Raw genomic sequence first — 22,126 nt, forward strand, 5'->3', positions numbered from 1 at the left:
AGCTTTCTCCTTTCAGTTCCTCAGACACACAGAGAGAAATGGTTTCGATCTCTAACTTATGCAAAGTAATGCTCTTTGTGGGTGAAGACTTTCCTTATCAGAGGGCAGGTGCTTGAGGTGTCGGTGGTCAGGTAAAATACAGATCACCCTGTTAAGTTTTAATTTAAGAAAAATCACAAATAGTTTTCCTAGTACAAGTATGTCCCAAATATTGTATGGGACATACTTATACTAAAAATTATTTGTTTTACTGAAATTAAAAATTATTTGAATTACTGAAATTCAAATCTAACAGGGCTTCCTCTATTTTTATTTGCTATATCAGGTGAGCCTATTGGAGTGGGTTTACTGGCCCTGGTAATAACATGCTCCATCTCCATCTGATGCTCCCATGTTAAAAGCTTGCATCTCGGGTTTGAGTTGGGGAAGAAGACAAATTTCAGTTGCTCTTACTAGGTTCTGCAATAATTGAGATAATCAGACACGGGCTTAACCTAATAATACTTTAAAGAATAGCACTTATTGTGTGCCAAGCACTATGCTATGCCCTTTGCTCACTGTTTTATTTAATCCTCACAACCCTGTAAGTCGGCCCAGTACCAGTACCCCCATTTTACAGGTGAGAAGACTGAGGCTCCAAACAGCTCAGTAACTGGTTGAAAGCAGAGTTTCTGAATTGCATCATTATCAACATCTGGGGCCAGATAATTCTTTGATGTTGGGACTGCACTTGCATTGTAGGATGTTTAGTGGCATTGCTGGCCTTTCCACATCAGCGGCTGGTAGCATTTTGTAGGTTGTAACAACCAAACTTGTCCCCAGACATTACCAAATGTGCAGATTCACCCCTGGTTGAGAACCACTGGTCTAAGGTTTTGTAGGTATTAAGATTCTGAGCCAGGATCAGAGCCAAGCAGCCTGCTCCAAAGTGTGTGCTCTTAGACACCTCAACAGTTTCATCAAGGGAAAGGTTTAGGAAAGAAGAGGAATCTATCATATCACATTTATTTGGAAGAAAATCGTTTGAAAATGACAGAACTTTTGCATGACCTATTATTGCAGCTTGATTTCCTCCTTAGGTGCTGGCCCAGAGCTTTCTTGGGTTCAGAGTGGACAGTGCCTGGGACCTCACTGGCATTAGTATGGTTATTGAAATATGGCATAAGTCAGAAGGACCCAGGCTTGCTACAGGGCGGGTTCTCGAATGGGCTTCTACATACACAGTCCTCAGGCTGTCCTGCTGTGGCCGGACTGAGGGATCCACGACCCCCAGCACTCCCTACACTGTACCGAATATCCACAGCCCAGCCCTGCAGACCTCACCGTCCCATAACTCTTCATTCATTTTTGTGTTTTGCTTTTTTAAATCGAGGTAGAATTTATGCAACATAAAATTAACCATTTTAAAGTGCACATTTCAGTGACATTTAGTACATTCTTGATGTTGTCCTACTATCACCACTGCCACTGCTACCTGGTTGCCAAACATTTTCATCACCCCAAAAGGAAACCCCATACTCCTCATTAAGTCATCACTCCTCATTCTCCCTTCCCCCAGACTCTAGCAACCACTACTCTGCATTCCGTCCCTACGGATGTACCTCCTCATTTAAATGGAATCATACAAAATGAGACCTTTTGTGTCTAGCTTCTTTCATTTAACATCATATTTTTGAAGTTCATCCATGTTTCATTCGTTCGTCTTTTCAACAGGTATTTATGGAACAGCTGCTTTGCATCAAGCGCTGGGAATGATGAAATGTAAACTCATGGAACTTCCATCCTGCTGAGGGAGGCAGATGATAATCAGATGAATGTTTGTCCCCTGCCAGAATTCATATGTTGAGATCTTAATGCCCAATGTGATGCTACAAGAAAGTGGGGCCTTTGGGAGGTACTTAGGCCATGAGAGTGGCACTCTCATAAGTGGGATTAGTGCCCCTATCAGAGAGACCTCACCGAGCTCCTCAGCCGCTTCCACCAAGTGAGGACACAGCAAGAAGGCACTAGCTATGAAGCTGGATGGGGGCTTCACCAGAAAATGACCGTGCTGGTGCCTTGAGCTTGGCCTTGCCAGTCTCCAGAACTGTGAGAAATAGATTTCTCTTGTTATAAGCTACCCAGTTTGTGGTATGTAGCAGCCCGAATGGACTAAGACGGCCAGGATAAATAAGTAAAATATACAATGTAGTGAATAGTCAAAAGGTAAAAAAGGAGAAAAAAATACAGTGAAGGAGAAGGGTTTGAAAAGTTAGGATAGAGATGTGAAATTTTAAATGGGGTGGCCAGAGAAGATCTCATCAAAAAGGTGATCTTGAGTAAAGCCTGAGGGACATGAGGAAGTTAGGCTACAAATAACTGGAGGAAGAACATCTCAGGCAAGGGAATAGCAAGTACAAATACCCTGAGGCAGGAGTTTGTCTACTTGTTTGCAGGACATTCTGGAGCCACTTGAATAGAGTGAACAAAGGAGGGTACTAGGAGATAAGGTCCAAGAGGTAGCAGGAGGCTACTTCGTCAAGGGCCTTACAGATGGGTACCATATAGTTTGTAATCCAAACTAGGTACTTAAAATTTTTTTTATTGATGTATAGTTGATTTACAATGTTGTGTTAGTTTCTGGTGTTCAGCATAGTGATTCAGTTATATATATATACACACAACCACATATATATAGTTCATGTTCTTTTTCATTATAGGATATTATAGGATATTGAATATAGTTCCCTGTGCTATACAGTAGGACCTTGGTGTTTATCTATTTTATGAATACTAGTTTGTATCTGCCAATCCCGAACTCCTAATTTATACCTCCCCTATTGCCTTTCTCCTTTGGGAACCAAAGGTCTTTTTTTTCCCCATAGATATGGGAATCTCTTTCTCTTCTGTAAATAAGTTCATTTGTATCATTTTTTAGATTCCACATATAAGTGATATTGTACAATATTTGGCTTTGTCTGACTTACTTCACTTAGCGTGATAATCTCTAGATCCATCTATGTTGCTGCAAATGGCATTATTTCATTATTTAATGCAAACTAGGCTACTTTTAAGACTGAAAGCAATTGCTGTTAAAATTAGGCCAGGACATTAAATATAAACTGGGATTGTCCTAAACACGCTGGATCATAGCAAGGATTTAGCCTTTACTCTGCATAGGACAGGAAGTCCCTAGTGGGCTTCAGGCACGCTGTCCCATGACCTGACTGGAGACCTTCATTCTGGTTATGCTGTGAGAAAGGCTGAAGGATGGCAAGGACAGAAGCAGGGAGAAGAGTCAGGAGCCACTGCAGTACCTTGGGGGAGAGATGATGGGGGCTTGGATCAGGGTGATGGTGAAGGTGTGGTGAGAACTGGTCAAATTCTGGGTATAATTTAAGGTAAAACCAGTCTGATTTCTGATCAGTAGGCTGTGGGTGTGAGAGAAAGAGAGGCGTGAAGGATGGCACCAGGGGAAGAGTGAAAGAGGAAGAGATTTTGCGGGGAGGTCATGTTGTGGGTCAAGTTTCCAGGAAGCCGACCCAGATAAAATTTGCATGCAGGGAGTTTGCTGGTCAGTGCTTGTAGGATTGACACCTGGGGTGGAAGTGAAGGAAGTGAGAAGGGGTAGAGGACATTGCTGAGCTGCCATGTAGACCCCACAGGGAACTCAGCCAACCCCATGAAGGAACTCTGAAGCTGGGCAGTTATCCACACCAGGGCAAGGTGGTTGGTCTGGCTTCCTGACTGACTTCCTACTCAATTGGCACTGGATGGAGGCCACCCTGGGAAGGGATGTGACCTTGGGGAAGGCAATCCTCCTTAGTGGAGGACAAGCTCTGGGGGGAACTTGGCTGTGAGCTGTCAGTCACCAACACTCAGCAGCTGGAGGAGGAGAGCCTTGGTCCTGGAGAATCAGGGTGGCGACTCTAGCATGCACTATGGATCAGGAACTAAGTTTTGGCCCTATGAAGTTTGATATTCAAGGGGAGATGTTAAGTGACTCTTGTTCCCTTTCTGCTGACACCAGGGGCCTGAACAGTCTCTCAATTCCTTCAAGGTGCCTCTCAACCCACACTCTTCACCCAGCTCACAAGGAACCACTAGAGCAGCATCACCCCCCAGAAATGTAATGCTAGCCCCATATCTAATTAAAAATGTTGTCGTAGTCACATCTATAAAGTTCAGAGACAAGTGAAATTAATGATACATTTTATTTAACCTAATAGATCTAAAATACTATATTTTAATATACAATGAATATAAAAATCATAATGAGATATCTGAGTTTTAAAGATGCTAAGTCTTCAAAATCTGGTGCTTTACAATTACAGCATATTTCAGTTTGGACTAGTCACATTTTAAGGGCTCAATAGCCACATGTGGCTAGTGGCCACCATATTGGACTGCATGGTTCTCCAACCTGCCCAATCCCTTCATTGGCTCTTGGACTATGCACTTGACATTCTCAATTTCAATATCTCTTCTACTAGAAGATTCCCAGGGGAGGTCACAGGGCCTGAACTCCATTGCAGCACTACACGGAGTAGTGGTTGCTCATTTGTCTGCCAGGCACTAAAAAGCCACGTGCCCTGTTCAGTATGGTTACCCCACTGCCCAGCATAGTATTGGGCACAGAGTAGGTATTCAGTGATTGTATCTTGAATAAACTGGAGCAACATTCTATTTGTGTATAATTTAGGGCTGGAGAGGCTGATAGGTTTCCTTCCCACCTTCTAACAATATCAGGATTAATGGAGACACACCGAGAGCTTCCTCTGCGGAATCCAGCAGAGACGAGGCATTAAGAGGATTTACTTAACAGAAGTGAACTGAACACGTCCTTTGCACAAGGTGCTGTCACTTTCCTTTGGTTGTTTCCCTTCCCATTGTTCTTTCGTTTTCCATTTCTTTGAAAATTGCCCCCAAATTGGAGCACCTAAGACAGAACATCCATGAAAAGAGGCCACAAAATACAGAAGTGAGGGCGACAGCAGGTAACTCACTGCAGTGGAAAATAAAAAGGGAGAGGGTGGGGGAACTATTTAGCTTTCCCCAGCACAGTGGGCTCCCCGCCTTAGTTAGGGCTTGGGCTGTGGGAGGTGTGGGCTCCTGGAACACCACCGTAGGTGTTGCCTGATCTTCTCCCTGTGAGATGTGCAGCTTTCCTGTTTGGTGGTGATCGCTGATTTGCTTTGTTAAATGCTTGAACTGTTGTGTCAGCATAATTTAAAATTTTTTCTTTAAGAAAAGATTAATTAGGCAAAAATGCTTATGCTAAACAAAGGAAGCTTCCATTTTCCAGTAATCTTCAAGTGTTTTTTTAACTTTACCATTTGAATAATTTAACATTTAGCGTTATGAATAATTTTAAACAAATATTAAAGTGAAGAGTGTAATATAATGAACCTCCAGGTTCCCATCACTCAGCTTTACCAATGATCGATTCATGGCCAATCTTTTGTCACCTCTACTACCCACACCCCCAATCCATTTTATTTTGAAATCCATTCCAGATATCATGTATTTCAACTGCAGATATTTAAGTGTGCATCTGAAAGTTATTGTGTTTTTTAACTTAGAAAAATTATTTTTAGCTTCCCCTCCTACCTCTGGTCTCTTGGTGAGATCAGAATTGCAAATCAGTTATCTAGGCTCAACGTTATGGTAAATTCTTAGGTATTTAAATGGCTGGCGAGTTAATAACAAGAGTAATCAGAGTTGCTATTAGCTCTTGATTTATGAAGCCACATGTTCAGCCTGTGTGACGGATGTCATTAACATCAGGCGTGGCCGGCTCCCTCGTCTGTCTCTGCCCAGCGCTCTCGGGTCCTGAACGCACTCAACAGATGGGGAATTTCATGGCCGCAAATGGAATTGTTTATCCTTTCATTGTTCCCGTGTCAGCAATCAAACTAAATCCATTACCCACCAATAAAAAGATCAGCCGGCTGCCAGTTCAGCCGTGGAAGGAGCTGAAGCTATGTTGAGATTTAGAGTTTTAGAGGGGATCAAAAAGTAATAAGAAGCCACATAAAAATTAAGACCTGAGAGAAGAGTTTGAGTCTCTTATTCTAAAGATGAAGGTTTTAAGGGATTTAAAAGGAAAGGCCTAGTAACTCAATCTTTTCTTTGACATAAAATATACTCTAGAGACACCTGATTATAAATACTGCATCACTTTTATTGTGTGTTGATGGTTTTATTATTTCATTAAAAAAATCAAAAGCACTCAGATTGGGCTTTGAAGAAGAAAGAAATGTCAGATTCATAATGGAAAATCTGCTAAGATGTTAATGGTGTTACTCCCGGCAGGAAGATTTTCTTTTGTGTGGCTAAATAGCTGTTTGTTCTTTATAAAGTTGTTCCTCATTGGCTCAGCTGGGGGTGGTTCTCTGAGCATTTATCTGTAAGAGGAGGACCCTAAGTTCTGTGGACCCCACAAGCCGCTCTCCCAACATTTTCAATGGATCAAGACTTTTAAAAATGGGTCCTAGAACACTTTTTGTTTTTTGCCAGGTTGTTTTTATATCAGAATATGTTGCACAAAAGATTTTAGTTCCAGCACTCATTGGTTACAGCTGAGGATCTGGGACTCACGAGCTTTGCATTAATTCACTTGAAAAGTTTGAGAATTTGGCCAATGAGAAATCAGATTCTGTGAGTAAGAAAAAATTAGACTGGTTGTTTGTTTCTCTCCATTCTACTAGGCAAATACTTACTAGAAATTTCCTGCTGTACATGCACACTATTTTCTAGGTGATAAGGATCTAGAGATCATTAAAACAAGATTTTTACCCTGTGTTACCAGATGAGAGGGACAAGAAAATAAATGATTGCACACAGAATAAGACATTACTACAGCTAATGTCACAGTGAATACGGAAAACTGAATGCTTTCTCCCTAAGATCAGGAACAAGGTGAGGCTGGCTGCTCTCAACACTCTTATTTAACATAGTACTGGAAGTACTGGAAGCAATGCAATAAGGCAAGAAAATGAAATAAAAGTTCAAAACTTTTGCTCTGTGAAAGACCCTGTAAGAAGATGAAAGACCATCAACAGACAGGGAGAAAATATTTGCAAACCACATATCTGACCAGAACTTATATCTAGAATATATAAAGAATTTTCAAAACCCAACAGTAAAAAAATAAACAACCCAATTGGAAAACAGGCAAAAGGCACGAACAGACATTTCACCAAAGAGGATATACAGATGGCAAATCAGTGCAAGAAAGGATGTTCAACATCGTTAGCCATTAGAGAAATGCAAATTAAAATCACAATGAGAGCTCACTACACACTCACAGAATGACTACAATAAAAAATAATGGTAACACCAAATGATGATGAGAATGTGGAGAAACTCCACATTTCTGATGGGAATGTAAAATGGTGCAGTGCCACGCCCCCCTTCCCCTTCACCAGTGAAACAGTTTGTCAATTTTTAACATAACTGAACAAGTCAAATCACATGGCACTCCTGGACACTTATTCCAGAAAAATGAAAACTTATGTTTACACAGAAACCTGTACACAATCATTCGTAGCAGCTTGCTTCCTAATAGCCCAGGATCGGAATCAACCAAAAACTGGAATCAACTCAGCCCTTTCATGAGTGGTTAAACAAACTATGGCCCATCCACACCGGGGAATCCTGCTTAGTCATAAAAAGGAACTACTGGTACATGCAACAACCTGGATGAACCTCCAGAGAATTTTGTGGAGTGGGAAAAAAGCCCACCTCAAAGGTTCCTAGCTTAAATTGTACAAAATTGTAGATATGGGGGGATAGATCAGTCCTCGGGGACTGGGGAGGGAAGGAAGTGGCTATGGCTCAAAAAAGGTAGCCCAGGGTATCCTCGTATTGGAAATGCTTGTATCTGGACTATGATGGTGGTCACATAATCTGCACGAGTGGTAACATTCCGTGGAACCAAGCACCCACCCACACACACATAAGTGCATGTAAAAATGGTGAAATCTGAATAAGGTGAATGGATTGTATCCTCATCAGTTTCCTGGTTGTGCTATTACACTGTAGTTGTTCAAGACATTACTACGAGAGGTAACTGGGTGAAGGGTATACAGGATCTCTGTGTCATTTCTTTCAACTGCATGTGAATCTATAAAGATGGCAAAATAAAAATTTAAAAGATTCAGAGAAAGAAGAAAGAAATACTAGCTTCTGTATTAAGATCTTTTTCATTATTCTGTAATTGTTATCAATCACTACTTAATCTAACTTCTTATCTGAGTGACTAATCTCCAACACAGATCTGTCTGGCACCCCAGCCCGTCCCTCCTGGGTTTTTTTTAGCACCTTACTGGCTATATTCCAAGTTCCACCTGACACCTGGCTCACCCCGTGTTGATTTCTCCGGTCCCAACTTACCACCTCTTGACTTGCTTGTGATGCTCCAGCAATACCAAACTGTTGAAAACTCTGCACACACCAGGTTTTTACTCTGTGTATTTATGCTGTTCATTCCCCCTGGGATATCTTCCCAGCTTCCTTCCTCCCATCTAACTCTGCTTTCCTTCAGAGTTCAACCCAGGAGTCATCTCCTTCATGAAACCTTCCCTGACTTGGTTTTTATCACTATACTTACTGCGTTGTTTTAAAATGATAACTTAACACCCTTTAACTTGGACCTGGTCTTGGTTTGGTGTTGCAACGTAGCAACACCATCACAGGGGAAGTCTGACATGCAGAAATAATTTTAAAACAATTTGTGTCCTTATCATCATCTCTTCCCCGTTTATCTTTCAATGCCCTGAGTGTCAGCTGCCCTTAGTCTCTCTCTCTCCTAACCTCCCCCAAGACTCTCTATGGCTTGGGGCTCTGCTAGCAAACCCTTGTTGTTAGGGTTACCATAACAAAACACCATAGACTGGAGGGGCTTAAACAACAGGAAGTTATTTCCTCATAGCTTTGGAGGCTGGAAGTCCAAGATCAAGGCCTTGGCAGGTTTGGTTTCTGCTGCGGCCTCTCTCCTTGGCCTGCAGATGGTACCTTCTCGCCGTGTCCTCATGTGGCCTTTCCTCTGTGTTGCCTGCATCTCTGGTGTTTCTTTTGTGTCCAGCTTTCCTCCTCTTATAAGGACACCGGTCAGATTGGTAACCGTGTACCTCTTTACAGGCCCTATCTCCAAATACAGTCACATGTGAGGTACCGGGGGCTGGGGTGTCAGCACATGATTTTGGGGAAACACATTTCTGTCCATCATGCTGGGTATCCAGTTTCCACCCAGACTAAGCTAGGGGTCCAAGTTAGCAAAGACAAAATTCCTTGTATGGGCCAGGATGGGGGAGAGGCCGCGAGTGCTCACTCACTCACGGCGTTTCTGCTCTCATGTAACTTTCTGTGTCTGAGCCCGCTGAGTGGGGAGGCTGGGTCTCATTTATGCTGTGGCTCCCATCTCAGTGCATGGGCCAAGCGGGCATTCAGGGAGCATCTGAGCACTGCTCCATTTCCCTCCCTCCACAAACTTAAGGGATATCCCTTTTTTTTCTGTCTGTGAGTCTGTCTTTGTTTTATAAATAGGTTCATTTGTGTCCTTTTTTTTTAGATTCCTCATAAAAGTGATACGATATTTGTCTTTCTCTGACTTACTTCACTTAGTATGATAATTTCTAGGTCCATCTATATTGCTGCAAATGGCATTATTTCATTCTTTTTATGGCTGAGTAGTATTCCATTGTGTATATATACCACAACTTCTTTATCCAGTCATCTGTTCACGGACATTTAAGTTGCTTCCAGGTCTTGGCTCTTGTAAATAGTGCTGCTGTGAGTACTGGGGTGCATGTATCTTTTTGAACTGGAGTTTTCTCCAGATACATGCCCAGGAGTGGAATTGCTGGATCATATAGTAAGTCTGTTTTTATTTTTTTGAGGACTCTCCATACTGTTTTCGATAGCGGCTGCACCAAACTACATTCCCACTGACAGTGTAGGAGGGTGCCCTTTTCTCCACACCCTCTCCAGCATTTATCACTTGTGGACTTTTTAATGATGGCCATTCTGACCGGCGTGAAGTGATACCTCATTGCAGTTTTGATTTGCATTTCTCTGGTAATCAGCGATATTGAGCTCTGTTACTTCTTAACACCCATCTGTGTGGCCACCAGTACAGCCAGCTTGACCTCCCTCTGATGTGTCAAAGGCTTACAGTAGCTTCTTTGTCTCTTCTCTTTTTTCCCTTTTTGATGAAATATAATCCTCTGTTCCACAAATGCTTATGGCATCCCTACTGTGTTCAAGGTGCTGTGTTGTACACAAGTGTATGTAGTATTTAAATGTGACTCAGGGAAGTCTCTGACAACAGAAGGCATTTGACAGGCAGTAAATTCGGTGACTGGGAATGCAGGGTCAGCAGAACCTTGGGATTGAGAGCTGGCCCTGCCACTTACCAGCTATGTGAAGTTGGGCTGTTTTTTTTCTTTTTTTTCAACCTGAGTCTTAATTTCCTCATTTGTGCAAAAATGATCATAGCAGTGCCTCTCATAGTAGGTAGTTCCTTGATAAAGAGCCTGGCACAGGCTAAGGGCTCAATAAATTACTCAATAAATAAACTACTATTATTATCTTTAGTTTATTATTGTTGCCAGCTGTGGAAGATGCCTGAGCAAATAGGCCACTGTTTCATAAGTGTTGATATTTTTGTTTATAAAGTGTTAATAGTTTGGTTAAAAAATACAGTTAAATCATCACATTTTTGTAATCAGCCCCCCCGCCCCCAAAAAACAAAAAAACCTGTCTCTGCCTGCAAAACCCAGTTCTTCTCCTCCCAAATCCATGTTCCCCTTCCTCCTCCTTTGGGAACCTACTTCGTCAAGGTACTGAGCTATGTGCTGAGCATACAGCAGTTAAATGAGACATAAAAAATGAAAGAAAAGTAGCCCGTCCTTACTCAGGTGTTCACTCAGCCTGCTGGTATTATTTTGACATCTCCTCGTTTATGTGTAGGTTGCTTTACACACATTCTTTCCTCTCATGCCATGTTTGGTACAAAGCTCACACTGGTCCCCAGTAATGTTGCCAAAGACATCACAGGACCAATGCGCACACCTGCAAAGCAGAGGAGGAGCACCTTAGACCCTTGGAAGGAATGCTGGTAGGTGGTTCCTTGGTGGTGCTTACCTCCCTCCCTGTTCCGCAGTCTTTTCACTCCTAGGCCCAGATGACTCTAGAACAGCATTATAGAAAAGGACATTTATATGTTGGTCTCTTGGTTTTTTATCTTGGCTCGCAAAACTGAGGCCCATGAATGTAAAAACACAGGCCCATAGGCTTAGAAGGGGAAAAAAAAATGTAAGTGACCAAAAAGTAGCCTTGGTGATTTACAGCTTCACTTAAGGGGTTATAATACAACACTAAAGTAAGTTTCATGATTTTGAGAACTTTAATCTGTTCATGTGAACTGTTAAGATATACTGACATAAAAGAAAAACCACAGTTGATTTTTGCAAGTCTATACAAATACTCTAGTCTGATCCAACCGTGTGAACTTTGTTTCATTTCTTGTTCTGTGCTAGTATTTATTTTGAAGAGAACTAAGATTGAAGGAAAGTGGAATCAATATTGAAAACAATAGTGAGGTATATATAATCTGACAATAAGAGCCAGGAGCCAAGAAAAGGTCCATACGTTAATGTAAAAATTCCATTTGGGGATTAATTAACCTCAGAGGTTAATTTAGAATATGAGAAAGGACAGACGCATTATTCATTTCTTCATTGCTATGGTGTTGGCAGGAGTGAAAATTTGGAAGCAGTTTTGGTGCCCTATAATAAGAATAAGTTATTAAATTCCTACTCAATAAACTATTGTGTAACCTTTTAAAATAATGGTTATGAAGATTATGTGGCAACATAGAAAATACTTAAAATGTCATGCCTCAAGGGAAAAGAGCTGAAGATTTCACCACCCAAAGGAAAAAGATGAAAAGGAAATACAGCAAATGATAACAGCTGTGTTTGGGTAATGGCATGATGATAATTTTTTTCCCTTTTCTCTCATGATTATTTTAATCAGTTTCCAATTTTATAAGTTAGAAAACCAATTAAAAGCTCTCAAATAAAAAAGCCAGTATTTAAAGCCGGAAAGAATGAAATGGAGTTACTTTAAAGTTAGCTGTCCTGCACACAGTTTCATGAGGGATTTCACATGGGACAACATTACAAACAGTTACTGCAGTTTGTAGGGTGGGGTGGGATGGGGTGGGGTACCCATTTATTCTGAGAGTTGTTGGGTGACTGGGAAGACAGTGGAATAATAGTGTGAGAAACTAGACCCTCCCACCCCCAGCTGTCAGTAATTCCACCTAGGGCTTCAGGAACCAATTGCTGCTCATTCAAAGCGTGGCTTGCCCCTGGAGACTGCCTTCCATAGGCCATTGTGACGGTGATGGTGGCGTGTGGCCTGGCCTCCTCACCAGCTCCCGGAGGACCAGGCATTGAACGGAGGAGCCTGGGCAGCTGTTTTGGCTTGGGGTTGCTGGTCATCAGAGACACGGCCGCCTGTGCTGTGTTGACCTGGAGGTGAACAGTCCCCTTTCTCGTTCCCACTCCCCGGAGGCAACAGTCCCTCATTAGGGTACAGTTTCTAATCCAAACAACCATTAATCTTTCTCAGGGTTAAAAGGCCAGGAAAGCAATTTTTTGCACTCCCTATTTGGATACTGTACTTGTCTCTATTTTATGAGAGCAGACTTGCCTCACTGACCACTAGAAAACACCCCACGGCTGTGTCCACAGCTATGCAAACAATGCCAAGCCCAGTACAGCGCTCCCTGTGCACCGGGGACACAGGAGTGCAACACAGCAGCTACTTATTGTGGCGACTGACAAAAACCCGAGAAATGTGGCCAGCTTGAAACCAATTTTGTATCAAGAAATAAAGTAGGGATGATGTATATGAAGTGAAAATGTCACCACATATGATCATTTTATGAAAGTGATATTATACAAACTTTTGAATACTATTCTTTTAATTTTTGTTTCCTTAGCAAGTAAATTAATCCATATAAATGCAGCTATGACCCCCCCTAAGAACTTTTTGATCTTTTAAGGAAATGAATAGATAAATAGAATTTGACTTAGGAAAAATGCACTCAGTGAATCATGAGTGTTTGGTTTACAGAAATGGGCATAATCTCCTATGTCACACTCTTTTAATAGCTGGTGAATCAAGGAATACATCTTTTCCATATTCTTAAATTGTAGGGACCAAAATGAAGAATATTAGGATAAGGAACACGGAGGCTTCCTAAATCTGTTTCTTCATGCCTGACCTTTAAATCCTTCCTTTACAGAGTCATCATCAGTATGAATACCAAACACTCCTGGTGAGTCACACTGAGACAGCTGGTTACTGGTAGAAATGGCATCGAACATTTAAGAGAGACAGAGAATGCATTTTCATATCTCAAATTATTTTACATTGAATTTCCTAAACTCAAAACCTCCCATTAAGGACAAGGTAGCACATAAAATCTAGTCATAGTATTTTCAAGCTAGAAGAGGCCTTGATTGAATAAAATAAGACTTAGACAGACCAAGGGACTGGAGTGGAGCCCAGGGCCCTGGACTTCTAGTCTTTTTTTTTTTTTTTTTTGTCAGAGGAGGTAATTAGGTTTACTTCTTTCTCTATTTTCAGAGGAGTACTGGGGACAGGACAACATACATGGTAAGCACGCACTCTACACTTGCGCTATACCCTCCCCACCTCCTGGACGTCTGCTCTTCTGTTGTCCTAAGGGTGCCACATCATCGTGCAGAACATATTATAAGATGTCTAGAATTTACCTGAACTTTCTTTGGGGAGGGGGTGGGGGACATATGTTTTTGCTGTGCCAAATGTATTTTTGAAACCTTCACTAACAACTTTTACTTAAGTTTCCTGAAGGATCTCAGATGGGCAGAGGGTTTAGCTGTTCTCTGCCTTTTTCACAAAGCTTCTTTCTCAGATTCTCCTAAAAAGCTGGAGGGAATTTTAGCTAGATATAGCCTGCGAGGTATGGCTGAAATTCTTTTGGAACTGTCTCGTGCTTGCCTTTTTGGGCAGTTGGCATAAAAAATTTGAACGTTCTGTAGGAACTAAAACTATACCTTCATGATACCGTTTCTAAGTAAAAAAAAAAAAAGTACACATATAATTATCTATATATATGCATACAAAGTTACTGGGAGAACATATATTTTAAAATTTGGGTTTTTTTTAACAGTGGCTATCTTTGGATGGTATAATATGAACAAATATTTTCTTGTGTTTCTCTTTGTATTACTAGTTTTTGGTACTGAACATATTTTATGTTTGTAATAGGAAACTCCAAATAAACAATATTTAAATGTTATTTTTTAAATCCCAAGGGAATGAAGATGTTTATAGAGATAAAGTGGGCCTGGGAGGGCTGAATGGCATGGTAATGCCCGACTCATCTATTAAAAAAAAACAAAACAACCACCCTGTTGTAATTACATACTTATTTGATTGACACTTTAATCCAATTTAAAATACGAATAAATCTGCAAGTACACGGAGATCCAGACTGCCAAAGCTTGAGCAGGCAAACCCCAGTGTGGTCACCATTGTGAGGAAAACTCAGCCGTGGACAGTTTCTGTAGGCGGGACATGACTGGAGGCAGACGATCAGGCTACTCAGGCTTGACTTGCGTCCTGAAGTCTGTAAACCACAACGTGGCCTGGTTTTGAATTCATTTATTCTGAGCACCAGAACCATTTTCCAAAGAGGGAATTACCATGTAGGATATTTGTGTTTTTCTCAGAAGAACAATTTATTCACCAGAGGGTCCACCTGTAATATTCTAGCCCTTTGGATTTGTTTTTGCCTTTTTAATATTAGTTACTAGTATTTTTATAAAATAAGATGAATCTGCCCTAAAACAGCAAAGTGATATCTTTCTTTTCTCTTCCCCTTTTAAAAATTAGAAAATATGTGCTTATTGTAACAAATCTAAACAATGCAGATGTTTGTAAAATAAAAAGTGAAAGTATATAATATAAAGTGAACATTTTCTTTTCATTATCTAGCCTCCAAATTGTTAATATTTTGATGTGTAACCTTTCTATGTAGATATTGACATATCTTTATATATAATTTGAAAAGTAAAAATGAGAGTACTAATATATAACTGTCCTACAACTTACTTTTTCCCTACTTAGCAGTTTATCATGGACGTATTTCTAATAGGTTTACTTCATTCTTATTAGTAGCTCAATAGAATTCCATTATTTAATACACCATGATTTACTTATCTATATACTATTAATGAATACTTAAATTCTTTCAAATTTTACATTATTAGAAACTGTGCTGCCAGAAATGTCCTTGCCATATTTCTTTACACACTTGTGCTAGTATTCATGCAGGATAAATTTCTAGACAAAGGATTGATTATTGGACATAGGATATATGCATTAACATTTTTGATGGATACTGAGTTTTTGCTCTTTTGATACATGGAACAGGGGCAGTCCACAGGTTTGGGGCAGGTTCTGTGAAGTCAAGCTGAGGGTCCCACATACTGGGCATTTGTCCAGCCTATTTTATGGAAGTAGCTGGACTTGGAGCATCAAGGAATCTTCTGCAGGATAAATTCACGTCACATTCAAACTGGTAACAGGTTAAGTTATATGTGGACATGAAAAGACACATTTCTTGCTAGATCAGCTTCTGTTTTCAGAACTACGATGGCCAATGGTAATTCCTTCCATGAAAATGAAAATTAGTACAGTTTCATTGACGCTTCAAACAGAACAGACAGATCTTCTTCTGACTGAGGGCGTGGTGCAAGCTTGGTGACCCTTTCCTGAAACAGTGAACAGAGAGTTACTCAGGGCTGTCAAGAGACAGTTCGTAAAAGCAACTAGGTGTGTAAATGGACTTGGTCATGAGAAACAGTGACTAGATAATAGTCATATTTTCAAAAATCCTATTTCTTGTTTGCTTCGTACCAAGCTGATCCTCAGCTCAGAAGTTTATCAAGTGATGCCTCTTTCCCGCAAGTTTTCAAAAGGCATTACTCTTGCCTTAGGTCCTGAGAACAGCCTTCTGCTCAAATGTACAGAACCCAGCCAAGCTCGGGAAAGACACCTCCAGCAGTGTCGGTCAGCCACCTCTGCCAGGTTCTCCGTGCACAGAGAGCAGCATGTGCTGCCAAGGAAAACATCTGGTCACCCTTGACTTCAAAGACTGTGTATTTTGTAACTTGGATTTGAGGTATATTCAAAAAGACTTTCACTAGAACATTAGCTTTCAGGCTATGGGCCACAAGTGACTCTTTTTTTTTTTTTAATATTACCTAAGGTTTTATCTCTATCTTCCCAAAAGAATTCAGTGATTTCCTGAATTTCTCTGATGATTACTGAGTGGAGTTGGCAAAGACACCAGCACATCCTACTGCTGTCTACACTCCTGTCAGTGGCTCCTTAATCCCTCTGGGACAGGGGATTAAAAGATACGAAAATGTAGTCCCAAATTTCTGGGCCTAAATGAAATTAAAAAATGCGCCAGTGTTTTGGTCCCATTTTTGTAGGTTTCTTTGTTCTTTTTTTTATGACAAGCCCCTGTGTTCAAGCATTGTGGTAGAAGAGGGAAGCTCGGGGCAGAGCCGCGCCCAGCGCCCAAGAGTGCTTGACACGCAAGATGCAGGTGCTCACCAGTTATTGGCTGGATTAATAAAAATGATGGGAGGGAGATGCTGGCATCTCAAAATTCACACGTACAAGGTAGGACTAGGACTCCCATTTTTCCTTCTCTCAGAAATGACACCCATTCACTCAGGCAAAAACCTAGGAGTCATCCTTGGTTCCTCCTTCCCTTTCCTACAAGTTCAATCCACCTGCAAAATAAATCCCAAATCTGACCACTTCTCACCTCCCGTTCCTACACCACCCGTCTTCGTCACCATCCACCCCTGCCCGACTTGAAAGGCCGCTTCGAGTTTTGTTTCCACTTTTGCTGCACTCTCGCCCCCTAGAGGTCATTCTCCCCACGGCCGCCAGAGCGAGTCTTCCCCTTCACAAACGTGGTCGTACCATCTTCGGCTTAGTGCTCTCTGAAACCTGCCCACTGCAGTTAGAACAAAACCACGTCCTCTCACCCTAGCTGGACCTGGTCCTGCTTCTCACCCAGCGCTGACTCTTCTCCCTTCGATCATGTCAGTTACACCCACCGTCCCCAGTCCCGAGAAGATGCTCATCTTCACCCGGGCCTGCCCCCATGCCTGCAGTGCTGCTCCCAGCTCTTCCCCTGGTTGCTCCACCACCGATCAGAGGCCGCCTGTGACCACCCTCACTGGAGTGCCCACCACACTGTCCCACGTGGAATCACTGTCTCATCACCCAGGTTTCCTCCATACCACTAATCACTAATCACTATCTGAAATAATTTCATTTGTACTGATTTATACATTGGATTAGCTGTCCATTGCCTGTCTTCCTCAGCAGAATGTAAACTCCACAAGGGTGGGGAGGGGCTTTATCTTCTTCACTGTATCCCAGACAATTCATGGTATAGTGTAAGACTTCAATAAGTATTTGTGGGGTAAAAGGAAGAATGAAAAGAAGGAAGGATGTATACAAAAATTAACTTTAAATGCACCTAAATGTAAAGAACTACATGTAAGAGCTAAAGCCTGAAAACTCTTAGAAGAAAATGGGAAAATATTCATGACTGCGGATTTGGCAATGATTTCTTGGATATGACACTAAAACACAGGCAACAAAAGAAAAAAACCCAGATAAATTGGACATCATCACAAGTAAAAACTTTTAAGCATCAAAGGACACTATCAAGAATCTATAAATAATTGCTACAACTAAATAACAAACAACCCAACCAATTCAACTCAAAAGTAGGTAAAGGACTTGAACAGATATTTCTTCAAAGAAGATATGTAAATAGCCAATAAGCACATGAAAAGATGCTCAATATCCTCAGTCATTAGGAAAATGCAAGTTAAAACCACGAGTTACCACTTCACACCTATTACATCGGCTGCCAAAAAAGTGGAAAATAACAAATGTTGGTGAAGATGTGGAGAAACTGGGAGCCTTGTGCATCATTGATGGGAATGTATAAAACGGTGCAGCTACTGTGGAAAATAGTTTCGCACTTCGTGAAAAAGTTAAAGATAGACTTATCCTGTGATCCAGCAATTCTGGTCCCAGGAATATACCCAAATGAATTGAAAGCAGGGGCCAAAAAGAGATACTTGGACACCAGTGTTCATAACAGCACTATTCACAATAGCCAAAGGGTGAAAACAGCCAAGTGTCCATCTGCAGATGAATGGATAAACAAAATGTGGCATACCCGCACGATGAAATGTTACTCAGCCGTATTAAGAAATGAAATTCTGACACACTGAAGACACTATGCTAAGTGAAGACATAATGGAGACACGAAGGGACAAATACTGCATGATTCCACTTACGTGAAGTACCTAGGATAGGCAAATTCATAGAGACAGAAAGTAGAATAGTGGTTACCAGAGGCTGGGAGAGGGGAGAAGAGGGACTTAATGTTTTCCATTTAGCAGCAGAGCAGAGCTTCCGTTTGGGATGATTAAAAAGTTCTGAGAAGGGATAAATTAGGAGCTTGGGATTAACATACACACTATTATATAGAAAATAGATAAATGACAAGGACCTACTGTACAGCACAGGAACTATATCCAATATCTTGTAATAACCTATCATGAAAAAGAATATATATATATACACATATATATTATAAATAACTGAATCATTTTGCTGTACACCAGAAACTAACACAACATTATAAATCAACTATCCTTCAATAAAAATAGATAAATTAGAAAAAAGTTCTGGACATGGATAGTAGTGACGGTTGCACAACATTGTAAATGTACTTAATGGCACTGAATTGGACATTTAAAAATGATTAAAATAGTGAATTTTATGTCAGGTATGTTTTACCATAATTAAAAAAAAAAGAATGAATGGACAGAGGGGAGAAGGATGAGGGGCAATGCTAAAGAGTATGGTTGAAGCCAAGGTAAAATTTCATGTCCCAGCACATCTTTTAGAGACCCTAAAGAATTCTGAAAATCCACCACAAGGCAGAGACATGTTCGTGGTGACTTATGTCTGTATACGTCTATGGCAGAGACCGGAACTGAAGTTCGGTTTTGCCATGGTCTAAGATTGCCACTTTATTCTGTTTACAGTGGGAGAGAGTCTTATCTGATGAGCTCAGAGGCCCTTAAAACAACCCTGCTTATCTTTGGGGAAGTAGTTCAGAACTCTCAGCTCAGGCCAAGCTGAGAGATTCTCTTTCACGTTTCTAACCCCCAACGATGGGTTAAACGGGGGCAGGGATGTAAAGTTTCTGTTATATCCTGGCACATACCAGCTATGCCATATGAAAGCTACCAACTCAGAACTGAGATGTGTTCCAAAATGTGCTATTTATAGACACATGAGACTGAAGGACAGCTGATTAACATGGGCACTGAAATAAATTCAGACTACTACTTTGAGCACATTCATAAAACAACATTTCAGCTGGCCTGTCTGCCAGGGGGTGGAAGTGCTCATTTTGGTAGACAGCTCTCCTCGGTAATGAAATGTTTTGATTTGAAATGTAAATGTTTCTTTCCAGAGGTTTCAGAAGTCCAGCTTGGAAGATTAATTTATTCTTGCCTGCTCCCTCTGCAGCCTGGCCACGGCAGTTGGAAGCCCCTGTACACAGGGCTGCTATTCGCCGCCACCAGTTTGGGCTGTGCTGTTTGGTGGAGAATACTGGCCTGGTTGTTCGTTCCAGAGGAAGCCGATCCCTCCTTGCTGAACATAAAAGAAGCTTTATCAAATGTCGACTACATGCAGTAACCCTACTGGCAATGTTCTCTGCAGGAACCAGTATATCCCTCTCACTACCTTAAATCCTGTCGCTACTAATAAGTGACGATTAATCTGCTGCATCGGTGAAATCCTGAAGTTGCCATAGCATTCCTATAAAATGTCCACTGCTGCCAAACACAAAACAAAACAAGGAAACCGAACACCTAAATAAAAGCCAGTTCTTCAACTGCAAAACAGGCAAGCTTATTTCTAAGATTCCTTTGAATATCCCCCTTCCCCCATACCTCTGTCTCTCTCTCTCTCTCTATATATATATGTATCCCAAATTGACTTCAATGTTGAACTAGTGCCAGTTAATGAAAATTAACTGGTCTTCTCCTAATCATGAAAACATGATCAAAGGGAGAAAAAAAAAAGGCAGCATACACATTGGGGCCGCTTTATGAGTACAGCTTGAGGAAATCCTGGCTTCCTATTTAGACATGACTTGTATTCGAAAGAGTCAATTCACCTTGCATCTTTTGTGAAACTAAGAAATTGGTTTTGTCTAATTAAGGTTCTGTTATGTGTGATTTCCCAGTATGACATGTGCACTGAGGCATTCGGAGTGATACCTAACTAACTTGCTATTTTAGTGGATGGTCTTGAATGTTAGTCTGAATTTCTTGCTGTTGGGAACAGCTTTTGAAAGTGGAAGTCTGAGCACAGTAGAATTAAAACCGTCAGCACCTACCAGTCTGTGCTGATGGCTGGAAGATCCATTGCCACCAGCAACTAAATGGCCAAGAATGTCATCCAGTTTCATCTGAAAATCATGAATACCATTCTTGGAGGCTGATCAACACAAAGCCCTGAATAGTTTTCTGGGCTAAACAAGAAGAACTTTTCAGAAAACCCCTTGAAGAATGGACACTTTTGCTGGAACAATGCTATAAGAGCCAGAGGCTACATCAAAATTGTGGTGACCACTTGGTCTCTGGTGTCCCTGGACAGGCTTTCATGACTCCTTATCATTGGCTGAGTCCTACTGAGTCTAAGGAAATTGCTCAAAAAGTGGCCATATTCAGCTATTAAGCTCAAATGGACAGAAGATTTAGGAGGAGAGGGTTACAGGTAGTGCCTATTTAAGACGTTGGCTAGCCCACGCTAGGTGCTGTAGAAAATGGATGAGCAAAACAGACAGGCTCCTGCCTTCATGGAACTTTAAATCTAGTAGGCTTAGATAAAATAACTGTGATGGTCATGTTTTTATTTAGTCCCTTGGACTTACGGGTTAGGACTATGGGTTAGAACTTTGAGACTCCCCTTTTTCTCATTCACTTGTATTTTTGAATGCAACTGAGTTCACTGGGCCTGACTCTGAGTCAGGGAAACTGGTGGGTCATGGGGAATGTTTGGTTTGTACATAGAAAAACCAGGGGGTTCAACACACACATCCGGTTGCTGTTTTTTCTTTAAAAATCTCAAGTTCTGCCAACACTGGGACCTGAATTTATGCTTGGTGGTAATAAACTGTAGCTAACAAGCTGCTCACCCAATGAGATGGGTCATGTGCTTTCCAGTTCATCACAGTCCCCACCACTCCCTGTTGCCTTAAATTACTTTATTCATTGCTAGGATCCACCTGGTAGATATGGACAGATAAGGCTGTGAAACCAATCCATACAAATATTTTCTAAAGTGAGTGGTGAGATCTTCAGCACTCAAGCACTTGTTCGCTGGAGAAGAAGCCAGTTTGAGGCTTGTGCTTAACTGGAGTGGACTGAGGGAAAAGCACTGCCATGGGTGGTGAGCAAGATGCTGTGTGAGTGGATGTTCTCGCTGTCAACTCTGCTCCAGGGTCAGGGATGGATACAGGAACTTTGGGCAGAAGTGCCTTATCCTCATATCCTCATAGTGTTTTTTTTTAATTGAAGTATAGTTGAATACAATATTGTGTTAGTTTCCAGTGTAGAGCAAAGTGATTCAGTTTTAAAGATACGTATTTTTACAGATAATTTTCCATTATAGGTTATTACAAGATATTGAATATAGTTCCCTGTGCTTTACAGTAAACCCTTATTGCTTGTCTGTTTTATGGATAGTAGTTTGTACCTGTTAATCCCATACTCCTAATTTATCCCTCCCCCTTTCTTCCCCCTTTTGTACGATAGGTTTATTTTCTGTGTCTCTGAGTCTATTGCTGGTTTATATATAGATTCATTTATATTATTTTCTTAGATTCCACTATAAGTGATATCAAGTGATAATTGTCTTTCCCTGACTTACTTCACTTTGTATGATAATCTCT

The 22,126-nt window shown here is 41.1% G+C and overlaps 1 protein-coding gene across 3 annotated transcripts in view; it reads right to left on the reverse strand.

The window, feature by feature from the left end:
- Window positions 1-10,935: 10,935 nt before the first annotated feature.
- ADHFE1 (alcohol dehydrogenase iron containing 1) overlaps window positions 10,936-22,126 on the reverse strand; it is a 33,838-nt gene continuing 22,647 nt past the window's right edge. The window contains exon 14 of one of the 3 annotated variants that reach the window (XM_072951888.1): window positions 10,936-11,055. In XM_072951888.1, coding sequence (XP_072807989.1) covers window positions 11,035-11,055 — 21 coding nt within the window. In that variant the 3' untranslated portion in view covers window positions 10,936-11,034. Of the gene's footprint in view, window positions 11,056-14,689; window positions 15,819-17,473; window positions 17,535-22,126 lie in introns of those variants that run through there. The other 2 variants (XM_072951887.1, XM_072951889.1) reach the window with 2 other exon arrangements.

Source organism: Vicugna pacos, chromosome 29, assembly GCF_048564905.1.
Source record: "Vicugna pacos chromosome 29, VicPac4, whole genome shotgun sequence".
Taxonomy (NCBI): domain Eukaryota; kingdom Metazoa; phylum Chordata; class Mammalia; order Artiodactyla; family Camelidae; genus Vicugna; species Vicugna pacos.